Genomic DNA, 21,107 nt, shown 5'->3' on the forward strand with positions numbered 1-21,107 from the left:
GGACTAGATACAATCTTTGCAGGTTGATGTATCAGATACTGTCACTGTAAATATTTAAGAAATGTGGCTTTGTGTATGACATTCAACAATACTGGAGAGAAGAAATGAATGAGGGTCTGGGACCAAGGTGAAAGCCAAGCATAAGTTTTCATAACAGGTTTCTTCATGCAGACTGCCAAGGCCAACACACCAGTCAGACAGACAAGCAGACAGACGAACACCAACACATTTCAGCTTAAACAGAAGGAAACAAAACAACTTAATAACTTTAGTAAATATTCTACCTGCTGCCCATTTGGTTTTCTTTAAATATCTTGTATTCCCAACATTTTTTTCAAAATCAGTTTACTTATCGATGATTCTCCTTCTCAAAGTCCATAAAGTTTACTTAGTATGCATAAGTACTTTTACAAAAATGTAACTCCACACACATACATATATATATACACACAGATATATATATATATATATACACACACATATATATATCATTTATAGCAAATGTTGATTCAGAGTCTGCAAATACCTTCTCTCACACTGGGTTAAAATTAGACCTTCCGTCTATCTTAAAAACTACCATAATCAGTTGAAATATTTCAGATGAAAGTAAATTTTACAAAAGCACAAAGTTATGAAAGCAGAATGCTTGCAGTGAATTCCACATGCTTGAAAAGCACAAGAGAGGTAGCAGCGCTACATTAAGTCAAGCCACTATGATTTTTTTTTTCTTTCAGTGACATCCATCAACTGAAAGCACTAAAAACTGAAAATAAAATTAAGACAAGAATAAGACCATGGGTGTGACAGAAAAAAATTGAAAATGGAAAAAGAATTGTAGACATTCTGTATCTTGTCTATGAAGATCCTACCCAATAAATTTTGTTCCTTGAGGCCCAAGCTGCAGGATTCGGCTAACCAAGCTCTCACCCTCATTTACAGGGGGAGGATTGGTGGGAAGATGCAGTTTACTGAATAACATCCATGCAGCAGGAAGAGAAACAAGAAGGGGAAACTGTGAACAAACTGTCAGTCATGACAGAGCCTGCCTGGTTTGCACCCAAGTGCCACCTCAGAAAATAAATTCATTTTTTTTTCTCTTAAAGTCACAACGGATTGTTTCCCCCAAAAATTATCATTAAGAAGACATGTGCCCAAAATAGCCATTTATTCAATATGTCACATGTAAGAGTGGTGCCTTGACTTCCACGGGGGCTGCTGGGGTTCCGTGCACTCACTGAGCAGAAAACATGCTTCTCGGTTAGTAAAAGCTTTGACCAGCAAACTGAGTTAAGGAAGTGCCAGCCCACCAGCTTTGCACAGAATTACATAGCTTTGTGACCTTTGATTCTACACCAATGCTGTAATCGACCAAAATGGTCCAACTCAATAGATTTAATAGTTAACTCAATAGATTTAATTTAATTGACAAGGGTAAAGAAAATCAAAGATGTGGTAATAAGGGCCAAGATGAAAATCGACAAGATGACTTACCCTAAAAATTGTGCCCCTGCAGGACCCATTTCTACCAGTCTACTGGCTAATCCCTCTCCTTCCACCATGGGGGGTGGGTTGGCCAGTTTATGTCTCTTTACCAAACGGCAGGTGATGCGGGTGGGGGCCGTACACTTGCGTGGAGGAATGATAATCCTCATCCCGTGGTGACGGCTTCCCCTCATGGAGCCCCCTCGAGCATCCACCATAAAGCTAACCAGAAACCTGCAGAGGAAGATCAGAGGCCGAGTCAGGGAGAGACACAAACCATCTTCACAGTCAGTTTTGAAGTTACATGTTAAAGTGACAGACAAGGTCATTTCCTCTCTTTAAGAATAAACTGGAAGTAAATACCTCAAACATGCATTTGACTTGTGAACTGAGCAAAAGTGTAAAACACGACAATTTATTTTTGGTGGCAAATGGCCTCTGAACAGAAGTCAACCACTCTGTCGATGCTCAAACTAAAAGAATAGTGAATGTTTCAAAGCTGGAATAAAAACTGGCTATTAAGGACTGTCTTGCATTTAAAAGCAAAGTCCCCTAAACAAAACCACTGTATGTGGTTGCTGTGGGTGGTTTAAATTATATTCAAAGGGCCATTTGCTGACTATGGGATCTCTTCCCCCACCAGTTAAGATGAAACTCCACAGTATGTCTTAAGCGTGAACAACTCAGAAAATAAATGTATATTTAATCATACCGACACTCTAATTTTTACCATTTTCACAAAGCAGGAATGAATAAAAGCAGAAAGTGACTAAAGTTTTACTAAGGCAATTTTGATGGAAAGGGATTCAATCTTTTCAGTATCAATTTGGCTTTAAAAACTGTTTAAAATAACCTACATTTGAGTATCTGTACAGAAATGCAAAAATTGTTGAACTGACTTTTTAGAAAAACATCTCTATATAATTCTGTCATTGGCTGCTATATTAAAGCTAAGAAAGAAAAACTATCTGCTTGTGCTTGTAGCTATGAAGATGTAAAGAATTAACTGTCATATTTGGGTAGTATCTTTTAAAATTTTTTATTGGCATATAGTTGAATTATAATGTGTTAATGTCTGCTGAACAAAAAAGTGATTCAGTTACACATATATATATATTATTTTTCATATTCTTTTCCATTATGATTCATCACAGGTTACTGAATATAGTCCCCTGTGTTAGACAGTAGCAACTTGTTGTTTATCCATCCTATGTATAATAGTTTGCTAATCCCAAACTTATTTGGGTAATATCTTGATTCCTATCATATGTTCATGAAAAAAAGACCTCTGTGACTCCTCCCACCTTTGTCACCGGGTTGTAAAGCACTCTAGTGAACATAAACCAATGAGCCCAACATATGGAAGAGTGCAAGTCAGACAGGGGAACAGAAACACATATTTTTACATTTTAGTTCTCACATATGAAAACATGCTCATTTGTGGAAGAGCACCAAATGTTGATATTTAGAAAACTGTCTGAATATCTACAGTATTTGGTGTGTGTATGTGGGCGTGGGGGTGGACAATCCCATCCATCAAAATCCTCTACTGTTTACTCTTCTGTAAAACAGTTCTAACACCCCCCCAAATAGATTTCAGACTCTGCTTGGAGGTCTTAGCTGGAGATCCCTTCCTAAAGAGTAACCTCGTCAAAGAAGCAAATCAGCCCACCATCCCCATGGAGAGAGGCAGGTGCATGGGGATCACCTTTCAGCCCAGCAGATTTTCAGAACCAACTGTGGTCATCTGTGAGGTGAGTCAACTTCATACCTTTTTGCTCATTTTGGATTTAGCCATTTTCCTCTGGATTAATTAATGGTTTTTATATGTTTTGATATTATTGTATCTACTTTGAAAGACTGGAATCACAGGGATATTCAAAGTATGAGGGCAAGAGACAGACCCCCTCAAAAACAGAACAAAACAAAAACCAAACTCCCTCCTATTCAAAAACAAAGATCCTTGTTCACTTGTACAAATGTCCAGATGAACTGTCTCCAGTGCTGAATGATCCAGGGCTCCCTTGCAGCTACTCTGGGAACCTTCATTTCCTTAGACATGTACAAGCTTACCACTTTTTACCCAGTATTGAAGACAATGTGGCAATATTATAAGGAAGCCCAAGACAAAAATCTGATCTTTCCCAGCTTTTAGTACTTAAAAAGGAATTTGTGGTTGGGACTAACAGTAACAGAATAAAAGAAAAATGACTCAAGATAAACTCTGGGTTTGAAAATGCAGTTGTATTGGTACAAATAAACACTGGAGTATTTACACTGAGAGGGCCTTGCTCGCCCTGGCAACAAACAGCTGGGTCTCATTCACACACATAGTAACTCAGATCAGGTTTGTCTTGTTCACTGCTCTACCTGCAGAGCTGAGCATGATTCTCACACATAATAAGCACACAGTAAATGTTTATTGAATAAGCCAATAAATAAAACTATTTTGTTAAGTGTGCTTAGAAATTGCCTAGGTCAGATTTAGTTACTAACATTGAAAAAAAAAATGGAAGAATATATACATATATAAATAAATGAAATATATATTATGGGCTTCCCTGGTGGTTCAGACAGTAAAGAATCCACATGCAATGTGGGAGACCTAGGTTCGATCCCTGGGTTGGGAAGATCCCCTGGAGGAGGGCATGGCAATCCACACCAATATTCTTGCCTGGAGAATTCCTGTGGCAGAGGAGACTGGTGGGCTACAGTCCATGGGGTCTAAAAGAGTCAGACACAACTGAGTGATAAATTTCATTTATTTATACACATATAAATAAATGAAATATATATTATAGGTATATAATGTATATACATATATACACTGAAGGTGGTGTAAGAAGGTTACCAGTATCAATATAAAAATATCCCAGCTACAGAGAATATCAGAACCAAACGGAAAAACCATGGCTTAGAAGATTTTAATGACAAATTGGAAGAATCTCTTTCTATATATTCTGCATAGCACCCAGCACATAGCTGGGGCTCATTACCAATTATTTATTGTTCTAAGGTTTTCAGCTTTATAGAGCCAAAAGACTGATGACATATGGGGTAAATGTTAAGCATAATATTGAGTCCTATTATTCAATAACATCATGAAATACAGCAATTTGTTTTTTAAACTCCTCCCTGGTGGTGCAGCAGGTAAAGCGTCTGCCTGCAATGCAGGAGACCTGGGTTCCATCCCCAGGTCAGGAAGATCCCCTGGAGAAGGAAATGGCAACCCCCTCCAGTCCTCTTGCCTGGAAAATTCCATGGATGGAGGAGCCTGCTAGGCTATACAGTCCACGGGATTGCAAACAGTCACACAGGACTGAGCAACTTCACTTCTTACATATTGTATACAAAATAAAATTTCATGCACTATAACTGACAAAAACAAATGGAAAGGTAATACTAAATCATATTCATTGCATCTTATTAATATTTAAACTAAAGCAGGAATTCTACAAATGATTTTAAAACTAACACATGAATGTTTCTAGTTTTAGGAACAGCAGGATGACAAATGCTGATACACTTACAGACACTGACACAATCTGTGGGAAAAATTCACATAAATTAAAAATACAAAAAGGGATGATTCACATAAAAGACACAGTTATCACCTTGAATCATACTGAGGAAGTGGAGAAGAATAGCTGCAAAATAATTTAGAAAGCAAATGGGAAAATTAATGTAAGATAATTAGAAGCAAGCAACAGAAAATGTCAATGATAAGCAAAGGAAAAATAAAAACCACCAGAAAACAAAACCAAGGCATTTGGCATTTGTGGGACAATTTGGAAAAAGATTTGCCTCATATGGCTATGTATAAGCTACTCCATAGACCTGGCATTAGTGAACTAGTTCCAAGTGTATACCAGTGTGTATTCTCCTTTTCAAATAAGCCCAACTAGCTGCTATTACTTTCCTTCCCTGTAGAAGTCTGCTGTCTGCAATGAATTCAAGGGGAAGGAGAGATAAGTTGCCTATTCAAATACTATATTGTGTCCAATGCAGAGGAAAGCTCATTTCTGATTTTATTATCCTATGATGCCTCAGCTTCTCAATTTACTAAATTAAACCCTTGGACTTTTCTTTCCTATGTAGAGTACAAAGTGTTGGTTCTAGATTTTGGTAACATGGTGGCAATTCACTAAACTAGGTTCAAAAAACTCAGTATGTTTGCCCACTGAATGAATGTATTCTGGGTGTTTCATATTTTCTGTCTCAACTGTGACTTTTTTTTTTGCTTTTACAATCTTAGACCCATATACTATAAATCATGTAAATATTTTAAGCAGTTTAAAAATTAATATTACTATAATTAAGAATTTTTCTTTTTTTTTTTTAAGAATTTTTCTAATTGAATTAAAGAAATGCAATATTGATGACTCAAAGACCACCATGTAGTTTATAGTTTATAAAGCACTTGCATGTAAATTATTTCTGTTTAAATGACATTGTGGTGACTTGTTTTTTTACAACTGTGATGTTGCAAGCTGTGATTGTGTAAGAACCTTTTAAATAATTTGTAGCATTACTCTGAGCTTAGGACTTTTTCCTCTGTAAAACGGGAATGATGATAAAACTTATCTCAGTGTCATTTTAAGGTTGAAATAAATATTAAATAATACATGTGAAAAGATTTAGCACAATGCCAGATATATGACAAGTACTGGCTATGTTAGCCATCACACTTTATTGTAATTCAAAGCAGCAAAAAATACTTCATAAGATATATAAGGCACTTCACATATGTTAATCATAGTTAATTTATTTAATTCAAAATGAATCTGTACTTGTCCTGAATTACAATTAATTTATGGCCTAAACATCAATTTCAGAGGTGAAAATACTTTGAAGTTTTCAAATTATTTCTTTCCCATTTGTATACATATCGATTATCCCAAGTTTTAATTACCTATTAGGCAAAGAACCCAATATCTAAAAATACAATAATTATCAATTTAGCAGTTGAAGCAGGTCACCTCTTAGCTGCCTGCTGACTAACAGGCAGCAAAGAGGAGCCTCTTTGATGTGGTTTTTACTATAGCTCTTCTGGTGTACACACATTGGTACATTTACTGTTTCTTTTCTTTTAAAAAGTCATTTATTTAAAAAACTTTAATACAACTTCATTATAATTTTATTTCAGGAAAATAATATACTCAGAAAAAACATTTGAATAAAGTAAAATGAAATGATTATACTAAAATTTTTTATTGAGATGCAAAATTAAAGTTCTAAAAGTAGTGCCAGAATAGCCAGGCAATTTTTATGCACCAGCACTTTATTAATTTCCTTTCTAACACTGTGCTTTTGTCAATAAAAACAGATGTGCAGACTTGTCTAGAAAAAAATTTACTAATTATTTACAAATATATGTCATGTATACTCATTAATGAAGTCCTTTAGATCAATATTTCATACATGTGAAACTTGCCAATATGAATTTATAACTGCAAATGATAAATGCAATGTTAATTTAACAGGAGAAGTGACTTTCTGGTTACTTACCCAGAATGAACAGGACTTGAGACAAGATTGACATTGTCCAAGGTATCTGCAGCCCAGCTGTAATGTCTAAGAGAATCTGAGTCAAATTCTCTTGTGAATGTTAGATGCTGAAAAATAAACAATATATTATGTCAGCAACTCACCCAAGACAGTGGTTTCTCTGTACCTGTATGTCTCCATCAGTCCAGATAGTTCAACATTCAAAATAAGCATTTTCTTATAGCCGTCTTTTTTATCCTCAGGTTACCAGTTCCAGGACACCCCTCACCCACCTGTGCCTGTGGATACTAAAATCCAGGGGTGCTCAAGTCCCTTATATAAAATAACCAGTGTCATCAGCCCTTTGCATCCACTGGCCTGACTGTATATTCCTCTATAGGTCTACATTGCAGTTTTAAGAATTAAAAAATAAAGTTCATTGATATGCTGTATTATTTCAGTCTTTTAAGAAACCACTTGAGTAACTGGCATGGCACAAGGAAGATGACAGAAGTAATTCTAACCACGATTTTAAATACTTCAAAAATCTCTTCAGTTAATCCTACAACTGTAAATTTCTTTTCTGAATCTTAAAAAAAAAAAAAAAATCAATCTTGATGACTTCTATTTCCAAGTGGGATAGAGAAGCCCGCAGCAGCCTAGTGCTGTGCTAAGCACACCAGGTAAGTATGGAAATCATCTATCTCTGCAGGCAGCAGAGAATAACTGAGGCGCAAAACTGGAGGACCTGTACTTAGAGAGAAGGTGACCTGCAAAAAGATGAGCTGACTTTTTGTTTCCATTCTTAACTTGAGGGCATTTGTCAATTACCAGTGCGGATGTAATCTGCGTTTTGTGCCTACAGGGGCTACCTGCAGGGGAATACAAAAACCAAAAGAGTTTTGGTGGAGATCTGGGTGGTCTCAAGCACGCTACAGATTTCCGTTCAGAACATCTGCTAAATTCTGGGGCGGTGCAGAACAGGAAGCTGGAAAACCAACCTGAAAATTTCTGAAAGGCATAGTAGAGCTTTTGGGCAGTTGAGAAAAAGATTCAGAGTTTGAGACTTAGAAGGGGAGGGGCCTCAAAGATCATACCAGAATTTCTTTTTTTTTTTTTTAATTTTTATTATTATTATTATTTTTTTCCAGTGGGTTTTGTCATACATTGATATGAATCAGCCATGGATTTACATGTATTCCCAATCCCGATCCCCCCTCCCACCTCCCTCTCCACCCGATTCCTCTGGGTCTTCCCAGTGCACCAGGCCGGAGCACTTGTCTCGTGCATCCCACCTGGGCTGGTGATCTGTTTCACCATAGATAGTATACATGCTGTTCTTTTGAAATATCCCACCCTCACATTCTCCCACAAAGTTCAAAAGTCTGTTCTGTATTTCTGTGTTTCTTTTTCTGTTCTGCATATAGGGTTATCGTTATCACCTTTCTAAATTCCATATACATGTGTCAGTATGCTGTAATGTTCTTTATCTTTCTGGCTTACTTCACTCTGTATAATGGGCTCCAGCTTCATCCATCTCATTAGGACTGGTTCAAATGAATTCTTTTTCATGGCTGAGTAATATTCCATGGTGCACCTCCCAGAATATTGGAAATAAAAGCTAAACTAAACAAATGGGACCTAATGAAACTTAAAAGCTTTTGCACTACAAAGGAAACTATAAGTAAGGTGAAAAGACAGCCCTCAGATTGGGAGAAAATAATAGCAAATGAAGAAACAGACAAAGGATTAATCTCAAAAATATACAAGCAACTCCTGCAGCTCAATTCCAGAAAAATAAATGACCCAATCAAAAAATGGGCCAAAGAACTAAACAGACATTTCTCCAAAGAAGACATACAGATGGCTAACAAACACATGAAAAGATGCTCAACATCACTCATTATTAGAGAAATGCAAATCAAAACCACAATGAGGTACCATTACGCGCCAGTCAGGATGGCTGCTATCCAAAAGTCTACAAGCAATAAATGCTGGAGAGGGTGTGGAGAAAAGGGAACCCTCTTACACTGTTGGTGGGAATGCAAACTAGTACAGCCGCTATGGAAAACAGTGTGGAGATTTCTTAAAAAACTGGAAATAGAACTGCCATATGACCCAGCAATCCCACTTCTGGGCATACACACTGAGGAAACCAGATCTGAAAGAGACACGTGCACCCCAATGTTCATCGCAGCACTGTTTATAATAGCCAGGACATGGAAGCAACCTAGATGCCTATCAGCAGATGAATGGATAAGGAAGCTGTGGTACATATACACCAGAATTTCAAATAAGGACCCTGAAGGGCCAGAGACAGTTCAGAGATTGCCTGAGGCTTATCAGGGCTTCAAACCAGCCTCATTTCAGCAAAATCTTGATTGGATTAGAAGACTCAACCACCCCTGTATTTGCATAGCAGAGAGATAGTGACTCTTTGAAGGAATATATCATCACTGGGTGTGTCATGTCTACAAACTTGTTTTTAATACATCATGTCCAGCATGCAATGAAAAACTGCCAAGGATGGCCATAGCACATGAACAAAAACAGAAAAAGATACCCAAATACTATAAACAGATGCCAAGGTCATCCTTTATTTTGAAGGAAGCTTATAAGAACTTTCACTATAGTGATCATAATAACTATGATTAGTATGTTTAAAAAAACAGAAAAGATAGAGAAAATAAATTAAAGTTGGATAATTCAACAGAGCACTGGAATATGTGTAAGAAAGAATCAAATGGGTCTTTGTCCAGTTCTCAGTATAACGTGAGTTCTTGAGTAGACACAACAGAAAACAAGGTTAGTAAACTGGAAGTGTAAGTGGAAAAATATACAAAATGAAGGGTAGATTTAAAAAAATTTTATTTTATATTGAACTATAGTTGATTTACAATGCTGTGTTAGTTTCAGGTGTATACTTCAGTGATTCAGTTTTATATATATATATATATATATTTTTCAGATTCTTTCCCCATTTAGATTATTATAGAATATTGAATAGAGTTCTCTGTGCTATAAAAAGTAGGCCCTTGTTGGTTATTTGTTTTAAATATAGTAGTACGTGTATGTCAAGGGTAGACAGTTTAAAAGAATGAAAAATACGGAAAATGGTATGAGACATAGAACACAGTGAAAGGTTTTAATATATGTGTAATTGGACTCTTAGAAGAAGAAAATAAAGTAGAGGTTAAATCTGAAGACAGAATTGCTAAGAATGTTCCAAATCTGATGAAAGATAGTATTTCACAGACCACAGACAATATCAATCTCACTTTTCATCCTGCTAAAGATCTGCTTTCTATTGAAACCCTAGTAAAACGGAAGTTGAGTGTTAAATCACACACACACACACACACACACACATGTACAAAGAGAACAAAAGAACACATCAGCAGAAAAACAAGGATTGGTTGAAAGTCTCTATAAAAGTGATATGATCCTCACAATCCCCTCACTGATTTATCTGTTGCCAAATAACTGCTCTCCATCATCCTTGGCAGAACGTTAGAGGCACAGAGACCAGAGGCAAAGATTAGAAGGTTAAAGGCACCATAGTGAAAATGGAGATTAATTGAAAGCTTATATACCAAATGTTCAAACCCAAACTTCTACCTTTACTGGTCTCCCAGAGAGACAGTGAGGGATGGAGCCTCGAGGCTGAAAATGGAGAGTCTTCTCTGAAATTTTCCAGTGAAATGTTCCAGGTTCATTTCTTTAGTGGAAGTCACAGGTGGCAAGTCCTCTACCATGCAGAATACCCTGTGAGCTTAATACTCAGTCATCAAAACGTACCCCAAGTCATTGTCTCTGGAGAGAAGGGGCTGAAGGTGTATATGGAGGTTCTTCTTTTAATCCAAATGAGTATGTCTGATAACAAGACATGACTTTTTATTGGTGTGTATATTTGATAAGTCCTGCAATCAAACTGAACAATAATTTGTAGAGCACTTATGTGCAGTCACTATCCTATCCAGATCTTAAGGGAATGCAGAAATGAATGAGGAGCAGCTTCCTCTGCATTCAGCGAGAGAGGACACAGCCAGTGGGTGGGTGTGTGATCAGTGATGTTCATAAAAGTTTATAGAACCAGGTTCCTCATCCCCAAAGAGCAATACATCACTTCAGAAAGTGCCCACATTCTTTAAGGTTTAACCAAAGATTAGATGTTGGCTTTAGTCTGGCCTCATTTACCAATTTTACTAACTTTTAGAGACCCCAAAGAACTACTGCCCTCCATGCGTAGTTGTTTCAATCGTTTCCTGACTCTCTGCGACCCTATGGACTATAGCCCGCCAGACTTCTCTGTTCATGGGATTCTCCAGGCAAGAATACTGGAGTGGGTTGCCATGCCCTCTTCCAGGGGATCTTCCTGACCCAGGGATTGAACCCCTGTCTCTTGAGTCTTCTGTATTGGCAGGCAGGTTGTTTTACCAGTACTGCCATCTGGGAAGCCCAACTCACCTCCAGAGTAGGGCAAAATATTTAATGTGAAGTAGTGGTGCTGCTTACTTAATTTTTTAGCAAACCAAAATTCCTACATTTGGGGCCTTAAGGTTATTTTCCAAAGGACCCATTTTTTTCAAGCTCTAATAAATAAATAATATCACTCCTCTTTGGTAATTACAGTAAATTATTTACCCTTGGTCCTCTTAGAAACATGCACTGGCGACATTAATTATTGAAACGATCAATTATATCACACAAAAAGGTAACACTGCCGTCATGTAATATTTATTGAGGGAGGCCCCCTCACCCTCCCCACTCCTAGGAACTCTGTCATAACACAAATGAACCAATGCACATTGAACACAAAGACTTGCTCAAAACAGTTGGCCGTTCGTCCTCATATTTGTTCCAGCTTTTTTTCCCACAGAGTTTTGCAGAGGTTTATGGGCAGGCCTAACAATTTTAATAACCGAAATGCAGACAAAAGGCTCTTCTCACAATGCATCCACCGAAATACAAAACAAAGCATGCCATCTGAACCTATGGTTTTTATAGAGATGAGGTGGTAGCTTCATTTCCAAGCTACTTGTCTCTGAATACTTCTTTCTACAGACTGGGCTTCGCTGGTGGCTCAGACAGTAAAGAATCTGCCTGCAATGCGGGGGGCTTGGGTCTGCTCCCTGGGTCGGGAAGATCTCCTGGAGAAGGGAATGGCTACGTTCACTTAAAATGGAAATGTGCTGCTTGAATTGCTTACTTATTTTAATCAACAATATGAATTTCAAAATGTTCTGACACATCACTGTGCATGGTACCACAGTACCAGGAAAAACTCTTCTTCCACTTCGTTACTTACAACAGACATTTAAAATGATAAATCAGACACTACATAAATGATGGTTGAAAAAGATGAGCTAGAGGGACTTCCCTGGTAGTCCAATGGTTAAGACTCCATGTTTCCAATGCAGGGCGCATAGGTTCAATCTCTGGTTGGGGGAACTAAGATGCCACATGCCGCGAGGCATAGCCAAAAAATTGAAAAGTAAAGACACCATGCTTATTTGGAAAAAAAAAAAGATGAACTAGAGACGGCTCTCAAACTTCCCACAGCAAGTAGGGGTGTTCCCAGGGCTTAATGAAAAAGCTGGGCTTTAGAGCTGAGTCACAGACTTGGATTTGAAAATCATCTTTGTCATTTGTGAATAGAGAGCACTTTTCCTACTCATAAGCTTTCTATTTTGGAAAGGCAGATCGATTGTGTCACTGAAGGCCTCACCTTGTCCCTTTATATTCACTGTAGCCCTGGAAATGTGGTTTATTTATCTTCATGGAAGATTTGGGAAAGGCAGCTGGGAGGCTCTGCTCAGATGCAGTTTTCACTCCTGTGGGCCTGAGCTTGGTCACAGAGGATAGCCACCTGCTTTGTTCCCCTATGCAGAACTTCATGAGGGGCCATGGGGACAGTGACCTGTCCCAGGTCACTGATGCTGGCCACAGGGTAGGGGGTCTGCCCAGGGGTTCAGTTACCAAGGCCCACTTGGGTCAGACACTCAGCCAACCCTCAAGCTGGCCTCCACCAGGAATGAAGGAGATATTTTGCCTTTGCCTTTTCTTTTTCTTTACTTATTGAAAGCCCCCTTGGAGATGCTCCAACACTACTTGCTGGTTTTAAGATTCTTAGAATGTTTCTTAACTTTTCTCGGTCTAAGTTCCCTTATTTTCAAATTGATGACTGGTTGATATGAAGATTAAGTGAAAATGTATACCTGAGATCAGGCACCAAGGCCAGTGTTGGTATGGTACAGTCGTTTCTACTTTGCAAAGACTTTCAAAGTACATATGTATAGCTGCTTCTATTTTTCCTTTCTTTTTTGAAAGTCACTTCTGCTTTTCAAAGGACTTTTATTTATATGAGCCCATTTGTTAAAATCTGATAATGTGTGGAGAAAACATGGCAAAAACAATTTCCAGTGCTAGGAGTGGCCCTTTACAATGACAGACACAGGATGCCTAAATTAAATCAACAGAGCCCATTCAGTTGGAAGAATGTATCTTCTAAATGCCTTAGTCTTATTTAAATTTCTATGTTAACAGCAACTCTATCAACTCAGTGTTAAGGACTGTTCTAGGCCTTTACATTCATGTGTTGTTTGAATCCTTAGGACCGAGTAGCCTCAGGAGGTAATAGTACACCATTTTACAGATGAGGAAACTGAGGTTCAGAGAGGGACTTCAAGAAATTGATAATACAAAGTATTTACTCAGTACCTAGAACACTATGTTAAGGAAAAGTTCACACTGACTTTAGACCTTTTACTCCCCAAGTCTAAAATGATTATGATTAAGCACATCATTTTTCATTTTGGAAGTGATGTCAAGGATAGTATTAAAATCAAAATGCACGTTATTCAATAGAGTCTAAAGCCTGACTAATGATGATATCACTGTCTCCAAGAGCTTCATACTTTCCCAAAATAGTTTCTCACCAGCCATATTTATCAGAGCAAAGAGGAGAACAAGTACACACTGGCCTCACCAATGAGGATGCACCCAAATGCCCAGGACTGGAAATAAATGTGCAGGCATGGAAAAAAAGAGTCAGGAGAAAAGAAAGTATTTGCAAGGAAAAGAAAGAGAAATCCAATTAACTCCAATATCGGCTAATTCTCCAGGCTGCAGACTGTCAGACCGTCACCCCCAGTGTCAGATGACACCAGTTAAGGTCTGTCAGCTTGGCTGCCCCTGGCAGAAGGTCGTCCTGTAGATGAACTGGTGGTCTGAATACTGCTAATGTGAACAGCACCAGGTAAAGCTCACAGCAACAGGTCACAGACAAAACCCAGTGCATCTAATCAGAAAACCTGTAAACATGATCTAGTTGAGAAACAGCTGGATGAAGTAAGCAGCCTGGGCACCCGGGAAAACACAAGCTTGTCAAAAGTCAATACCCAGCTCTTAGTGGCTTTAGCAGTTACCCAAGGATAACTTCAGCCTACAGCCACATGTCAAACAGGGCCAGGGCAGGGCAACCCACATGGGCGTCTGATTCCCTAGACAGAGAATAGATGATTGGCTTTGAGGTGGGCTGCCTCACTTCATAGCCCATGAATGGCAAGTCAGAAACCCTCACTGAACCTCCATTTCTGCATTAGAGTAGTGGTGAATATAATGTTAACTGTCCCAACTCACTGTGAGAATGCAATGACCTAAGTGGTGTGAAAATGATGTGAAAATTCTAAATTGCGAGGTAAACAAAAACACAGATAATAATAATCCTGATACTCCCAGATCTTTTATATTTGAATCTATTTCTTAAATTTATGTAACATTGCAGCCCCTTGTGTAGTTTTTTAGGCTGGCATATGTTTTTATTAGACTATAGGGAGTAGCCTGCTGGATTAAAAACATTAAGTGGCATTTTGGTCACGACCAATTCTGGTCTAAACATCAACTCTTCCAGGTGAACATGCTTCACTCAGGCTGCCATACGTTGCTTATAACAGTGGCACTGTGGCCAAAGGGGCGGCAGCAGAAGGGACTCAGGTAGTCGTCAGATCTGTTTTATTCTCAGCTGGACCACCAACCATCACCTAATGTGACAATGGGCAAGTAAAACACTCCTTTCAGCCCCAGGTTCTTTGTCTGTGATGCAGCAATGATAATACCTAGTCCATAAGGTGGCTGAATACATGGAATTAGGTGACGCATTTAATAAAAGGAATGGTAGGTACTGCCCTGATTATTATAATTATTGTGACCTATGGCATATACTGAATGAAATGGAAAACTGCTGAAATACACAGTAGGTCTGTTTCGACATCAACCACAACTACCCGGAAATATTTTTTAAAGAAATGGATAGAGAAGATTGTGGCAGAGCGGGATATTGCTTAGCCATAAAAAGGAACGAAACTGTGCCATTCACAGAGATGTGCATGGACCTAGAGACTGTCACACAGACTGAAGTAAATCAGAAAGGGAAAACAAATATTGTATAGTAATGCATGTGTTTGGAATCTAGAAAATGGTACAGATGATTTTACTTGCAAAGCAGAAATAGAGACACAGATGTAGAAAACAAATGAATGGATACCAAGGGGGAAAGGGGATGAACCGGGAGATTGGGATTGACATATATACGTTACTGTGCATAAAATGGGTAACTAATGAGAACCTAGTGTACAGCACAGGGAACTCTACCTAATGCTCTGTGGTGATTTAAATGAGAAGGAAATCCAAAAAAGAAGGGATATATGTATTTTTTAAAAAAGAAAGAAATGGATTCCATCTTAAAACAAGTCTAATTCATAGCAACAGAGGCTAGCGTGGTGGTTACCGTAGACTGGGGTCAGGGGTGGTGGAGGAAAAGAGGAGATATTGATCAAAGGGAATAAATTTTCAGTTATAAGATGAATAAATTCTGGAAACCTGAAGCACAGCACAATGACTGCAATGAATAAAAAATGTATCAAACACTTGAAATTTGCTAAGAGAGTAGATCTCCAGTGTTCTCACCACACAGCAAAAAACGGTAATTATGGGAGGTGATGGATGTGTTAATTAGCTTGACCATGGACACCATTTCACAATGCAGATATATTTAAAAACATCATGTACACTTTATAAATGGATTCCATAAAAGAAAAGCTGATTGACGCAGAAAAATAAAAATTAAGAGCTTACTAAACCGGGTCTTTTTCTAAAGTATTTCTTTTCTAGAAATCTTATTACCCATAAGACTTATTTGAGACTAGAATACAAACCATAATGAAGTTGCATTCTAAGGATTTCCAAATCAGATTGATTTTAAGAAAATTTAGCAACCACTTTAACAAGAGAAGGTGAGTCAAGGTCAGCATAGAAGCTGAGAATGTTAATACATCAACATCCGGCTCAAGACGTCTAAATGAACTGTACTATCTTAAGTTACAACACCAAACTCTGCCTTAAAAAAAAAAGCCTGTAATCTTGCTGACCAATCTGTGAGAGGTGTTGAGTGGGCCACCTGAGTAATGCTGGCAAAGCACTTTGAAGAGGAAAAAGCAGTACATTAAACGCCACTAGTTGAAGGTGCTTATCTTTCAAGGACTATCTCTAGCAAATTTTTAATCCCAGGCTGGTGGCCTTCTGCCACCAGGTACATTTGTGAGAGCCCTTTAGAAATTAGCTTAAAGGAAAGAAACAGTCAAGTTAATCTGCTGATGGAGGAGGGAGTGGGCAGGCAGGGGTAGAAAGGGGTTGGCAGGGACAGTGGGGAACATTAGCATAACCAGCCTTTTGGGTTGGGCATTTTTCTCCCTTTCTATTACTGAGATCATGGAAAGGGCGTAGGTCTTAAATAAATAAATGTGAATTTCTCCCAAACAACTCTCCAATTCACTCATTCCTTGCTAATACATCAAGTTGTGCACAACACAGTATATAGCTTAGGATACATGAAACCATCGTCAGCCTCACAGAAGACCAAGTCCAGCTCAAAGGATCTGGAATCCTAGGTGGGGAGACAAATGAGAAGAGTTAGGGGGTGGACAGTGTGACAACTGCCTCCAGGTACGGGGAGGCTACTGGGAGGCCTCCAGCACTGACTCCAGAATGATCTTCACAGGGACCCAACAGCCAGTATAACTGTTCGCATATTGGTATAGTTACACCTTCTAAACTGGTCACCACTGGAAGCTCTGCTACTAGCTCCCTTAGACACAAAGACTGTGGGCAAACCAGTTCTAAAGAAGGAAGTCTGCAAATTGAGAGCAACCTAATTGGAGACGGACAGGGCCCTGTAGCTGCTCCATTTTTCTCTTTTTGTAGACGCGTGTCTACAACCTCAGATATGCAGATGATACCACTCTATGGCAGAAAGCCAAGAGGAACTAAAGAGCCTCTTGATGAATTGGAAAGAGGAGAGTGAAAAAGCTGGCTTAAAACTCAGCATTCAAAAAACTAAGATCATGGCATTTGGTCCCATTACTTCACAGCAATTAGATGGGGAAAATGTGGAAACAGTGAGAGATTTTATTTTGGGGAGGGCTTCAAAATCACTGCAGACTGTGACTGCAGCCATGAAATTAAAAGATACTTTGGCAGAAAGGCTATGACAAATCTAGACAGCGTATTAAAAAGCACAGATATCATTGTGCTGACAAAGGTCCTTATAGTCAAAGCTATGGTTTTTCCAGTAGTCCTACAGTGATGTGAGAGGTGGGCCATAAAGAAGGCTGAGTGCTGAAGAATTGATGCTTTTGAATTGTGATGCTGGAGAAGACTTTTGAGAGTCCCTTGGACAGCAAGGAGATCAAACCAGTCAATTCTAAAGGAAATTAACTTTGAATACTCACTGGAAAGAATGATGCTGAAGCTGAAACTCTAATACCACCTGATACAAAGAAACGACTCTTTGGAAAAGGTCTTTTGGAAAAGATCCTGATGCTGGGAAGGATTGAGGGCAGGAGCAGAAGGGGGCAACAAAGGATGAGATGGTTGGATGGCATCACCAACTCAATGAACATGAGTTTGAGCAGACTCTGGGAGATAGTGAAGGACAGGGAAGCCTGGGACACTGCAGTCCATGGGGTTGCAAAGAGTTGAACACGACTTAGTGACTCAACAACAACAACAACAGATGCATGGCATCTGTGTCTACAGAACCGAAAGGAAATGAAAGGTTTTGTTAGAGATCAACTGGCAAAGAACGCCTTTCTCTATTTTTTGACTTTGCTGAGCAGCTTGTAGAATATTAGTTCCCTAACTAGGGATCAAACCTGGGCTCCCAGAACTGGAAGCACAAAATCCTAACCACTGGACTGCCAACGAGTTCCCTCATTTTATTTTTATTTAGTTAAAATTAGATTTATTCCTGGAAAGAAAGCATAAACTAACATAATCTCAAGGTTGAACTGCACTTTGAGGTGGCTAGAAGACTTTCTACACTGCCCTTGATAGGTGGTTGTTCAGGCCAGATTTGACCATTACCAATAGCCAGCATTCAGCATTCCAGAAAAACATCTACTTTTGCTTCATTGATTACACCAAAGCCTTTCACTATGTAGGTCACAACAAACTGGAAAATTCTTCAAGAGATGGAAATACCAGACCACCTGACCTGCCTCCTGAGAAATCTGTATGCAGGTCAAGAAGCCACAGTTAGAACTGGACATGGAAAAACAGACTGATTCCAAATTGGGAAAGGAGTATGACAAGGATGTATATTGTCACCCTGCTTATTTAACTTATATGCATGTGAAATGCCAGGCTGGATGAAGCACAAGCTGGAATCAAGATTGCCGGGAGAAATATCAATAACCTCAGATGTGCAGATGACACCACCCTTATGGCAGAAAGCGAAGAAAAACTTAAGAGCCTCTTGATGAAAGTGAAAGAGGAGAGTGAAAAAGTTGGCTTAAAACTCAACATTCAAAAAACTAAGATCACGGCATCCAGTCTCATCACTTCATGGCAAATAGATGGGGAAACAATGGAAACAGGGAGAGACTTTATTTTTCTGGGCTCCAAAATCACTGCAGATGGTGACTGTAGTCATGAAATTAAAAGATGCTTGCTCCTTGGAAGAAAAGCTATGACCAACCTAGACAGCATATTAAAAAGCAGAGACATTGCTGACAAAGGTCCATCTAGTCAAAGCTATGGTTTTTCCCGTAGTCATGTACTGATGTGAGAACCGGACCATAAAGAAAGCTGAGCGCCAAAGAATTGATACTTTTGTACTGCGGTGTTGGAGAAGACCCCTGAGAGTCCCTTGGACTGCAAGGAGATCCAACCAGTCCATCCTAAAGGAAATCAGACCTGAATATTCATTGGAAGGACTGATGCTGAAGCTGAAACTCCAATACTTTGGCCACCTGATGCAAAGAACTGACTCATTTGAAAAGACCCTGATGCTGGGAAAGACGGAAGGCAGGAGGAGAAGGGGATGACAGAGGGTGAGACAGTTGGATGGAATTACCGACTCGATGGACATGAATTTAAGCAAGCTCTGGGAGTTGGTGATGGACAGGGAAGCCTGGCATGCTGGAGTCCATGGGATCACAAAGAGTCAGACACAACTGAATGACTGAACTGAACTGAATAGCCAGCATATTAGTGAGGACAGAAGCCCAAATTAAACTGGCTTAAAACACTCCAGGGGTTGGGGGCAGGTTGAGATTAATGTACTGGTTTATATAATGGGAAAGTCTGGGTGGTGCAACATCAGGCATGACTGGATCTAGCTACTGCCCAAAAGATGGTAGGAATCGTTCATCTTCATGCTCCATCTCTAGCCCCCTTTGGGTTTATGTCACCGTTCAGCTTAGCAACCCCAAAGGCTGCACAAACTCTCTTTAGGCCGGCTGAGATTTTATATTTCACCCTGATGTAGTCTTTATAATCCAGGACAAGGAATTCTCTGAATAGCCAGAACTGAGGCCCACCCTTGTAGGAGAGGAGAGGGAGGAATTCAACCCCTTCTAAATGACACCAGGTGGCGCTAATGGTAAAGAACCCGTCTGCCAATGCAGGCGACATAAGAGACGTGGGTTTGATCCCTGGATCAGGAAGATATCCTGCAGGAGGGCATAGCAACCCACTGCACTATTCTTGCCTGGAGAATTCCATGGACAGAGGGGCCTAGCAGTCGACAGGGTCATAAAAAGGCGAACATGACTGAAGTGACAGAACACAGCAGGCATGAGTAAAGGTATAGGCGTAGGAGCATCAGACGCCATCACCGCCATCTAAAGAGAGTGGGCTGGGAATTCTAATTTCTGCTCTTATTCCATCTTTTAATAACTACCAGAAATCACACTGATTTAAATGTTTCTGCCTACAGTACACATCCCAACAACTTTTAGAGTCATTCAAAGGAAGTGTAATTAACTGGGTAACCTGCACAATATTTTTAGACCACTATTACCTTCTGCTTCATATCTATGTAAAGGTCAACTATTTCCATTCCTTTAATGATGCCTTCTATGCCCTAATTTTTAGTATAGTCATTTTCTCCATAATTTTCATAACTTGTTGCTGAATATAAGCTGGAAATGTTGTCAGTTCCTTTTAAAGCACATTCAATAAGAACTTATTACTAGAATTAGAAACAAGCATAATAAAGAACATGTGTCTAAATATAATCTTTCATGCCAAAAAAAAAAGTGAATGCAGAGGACGGCACCACACCCATGTTAAGAATACTGATAGTCTGAGATCCTGGAGGGCAGAGTGCAGTGGGCTTAGCTGACTCCCTTCCCAGGTGGAGCAGTGCAGACTGAGTGGAGTGGTGTTAAATATTATGTATATCCGAGTCACTCTGCCGTACAGAGGGAATTAAAGCAACACTGTAAATCAACTAGACTTCAATAAAACTTCCTTTAAATAAAGAAGGCAAAAAGAAGGCAACATAGGGCCGTATTGCTAGTGACTCTGCCATTCATTAGCTGTGTCCCCTGGGGTGAGTTACTTTAGCTGCTTGTACCTCAATTTCTTCATCTTTCTCAACTTCTTTTAATTTTTTCTGCAAATTAATTTTTATTAGAGTATAGTTGCTTTACAGTGTTATGTTAGTTTCCGCTGATAGCCAAGTGAATCAGCTATATGATTACACGATCCCTTCTTTTTGGGATTTCCCTCCCATTTAGGCCACCACTACATGTGACTCTTGATTGCAAAGTGAAGGGAAGGTAAAGGAATGTAGA

The 21,107-nt window shown here is 39.1% G+C and overlaps 1 protein-coding gene across 9 annotated transcripts in view; it reads right to left on the reverse strand.

Annotated features, from left to right (window-relative positions):
- Window positions 1-21,107, reverse strand: part of ANK3 (ankyrin 3) — a 720,826-nt gene that overhangs the window by 83,846 nt on the left and 615,873 nt on the right. For all 9 annotated transcript variants that reach the window (XM_061161588.1, XM_061161586.1, XM_061161587.1 and 6 more), the window contains 2 exons: window positions 6,991-7,097; window positions 1,492-1,716 (listed from right to left, as the gene is read on the reverse strand). In XM_061161588.1, coding sequence (XP_061017571.1) covers window positions 1,492-1,716; window positions 6,991-7,097 — 332 coding nt within the window. The remainder of the gene's footprint in view (window positions 1-1,491; window positions 1,717-6,990; window positions 7,098-21,107) is intronic.

The sequence above is a fragment of the Dama dama genome, chromosome 15, assembly GCF_033118175.1.
Source record: "Dama dama isolate Ldn47 chromosome 15, ASM3311817v1, whole genome shotgun sequence".
NCBI lineage: Eukaryota > Metazoa > Chordata > Mammalia > Artiodactyla > Cervidae > Dama > Dama dama.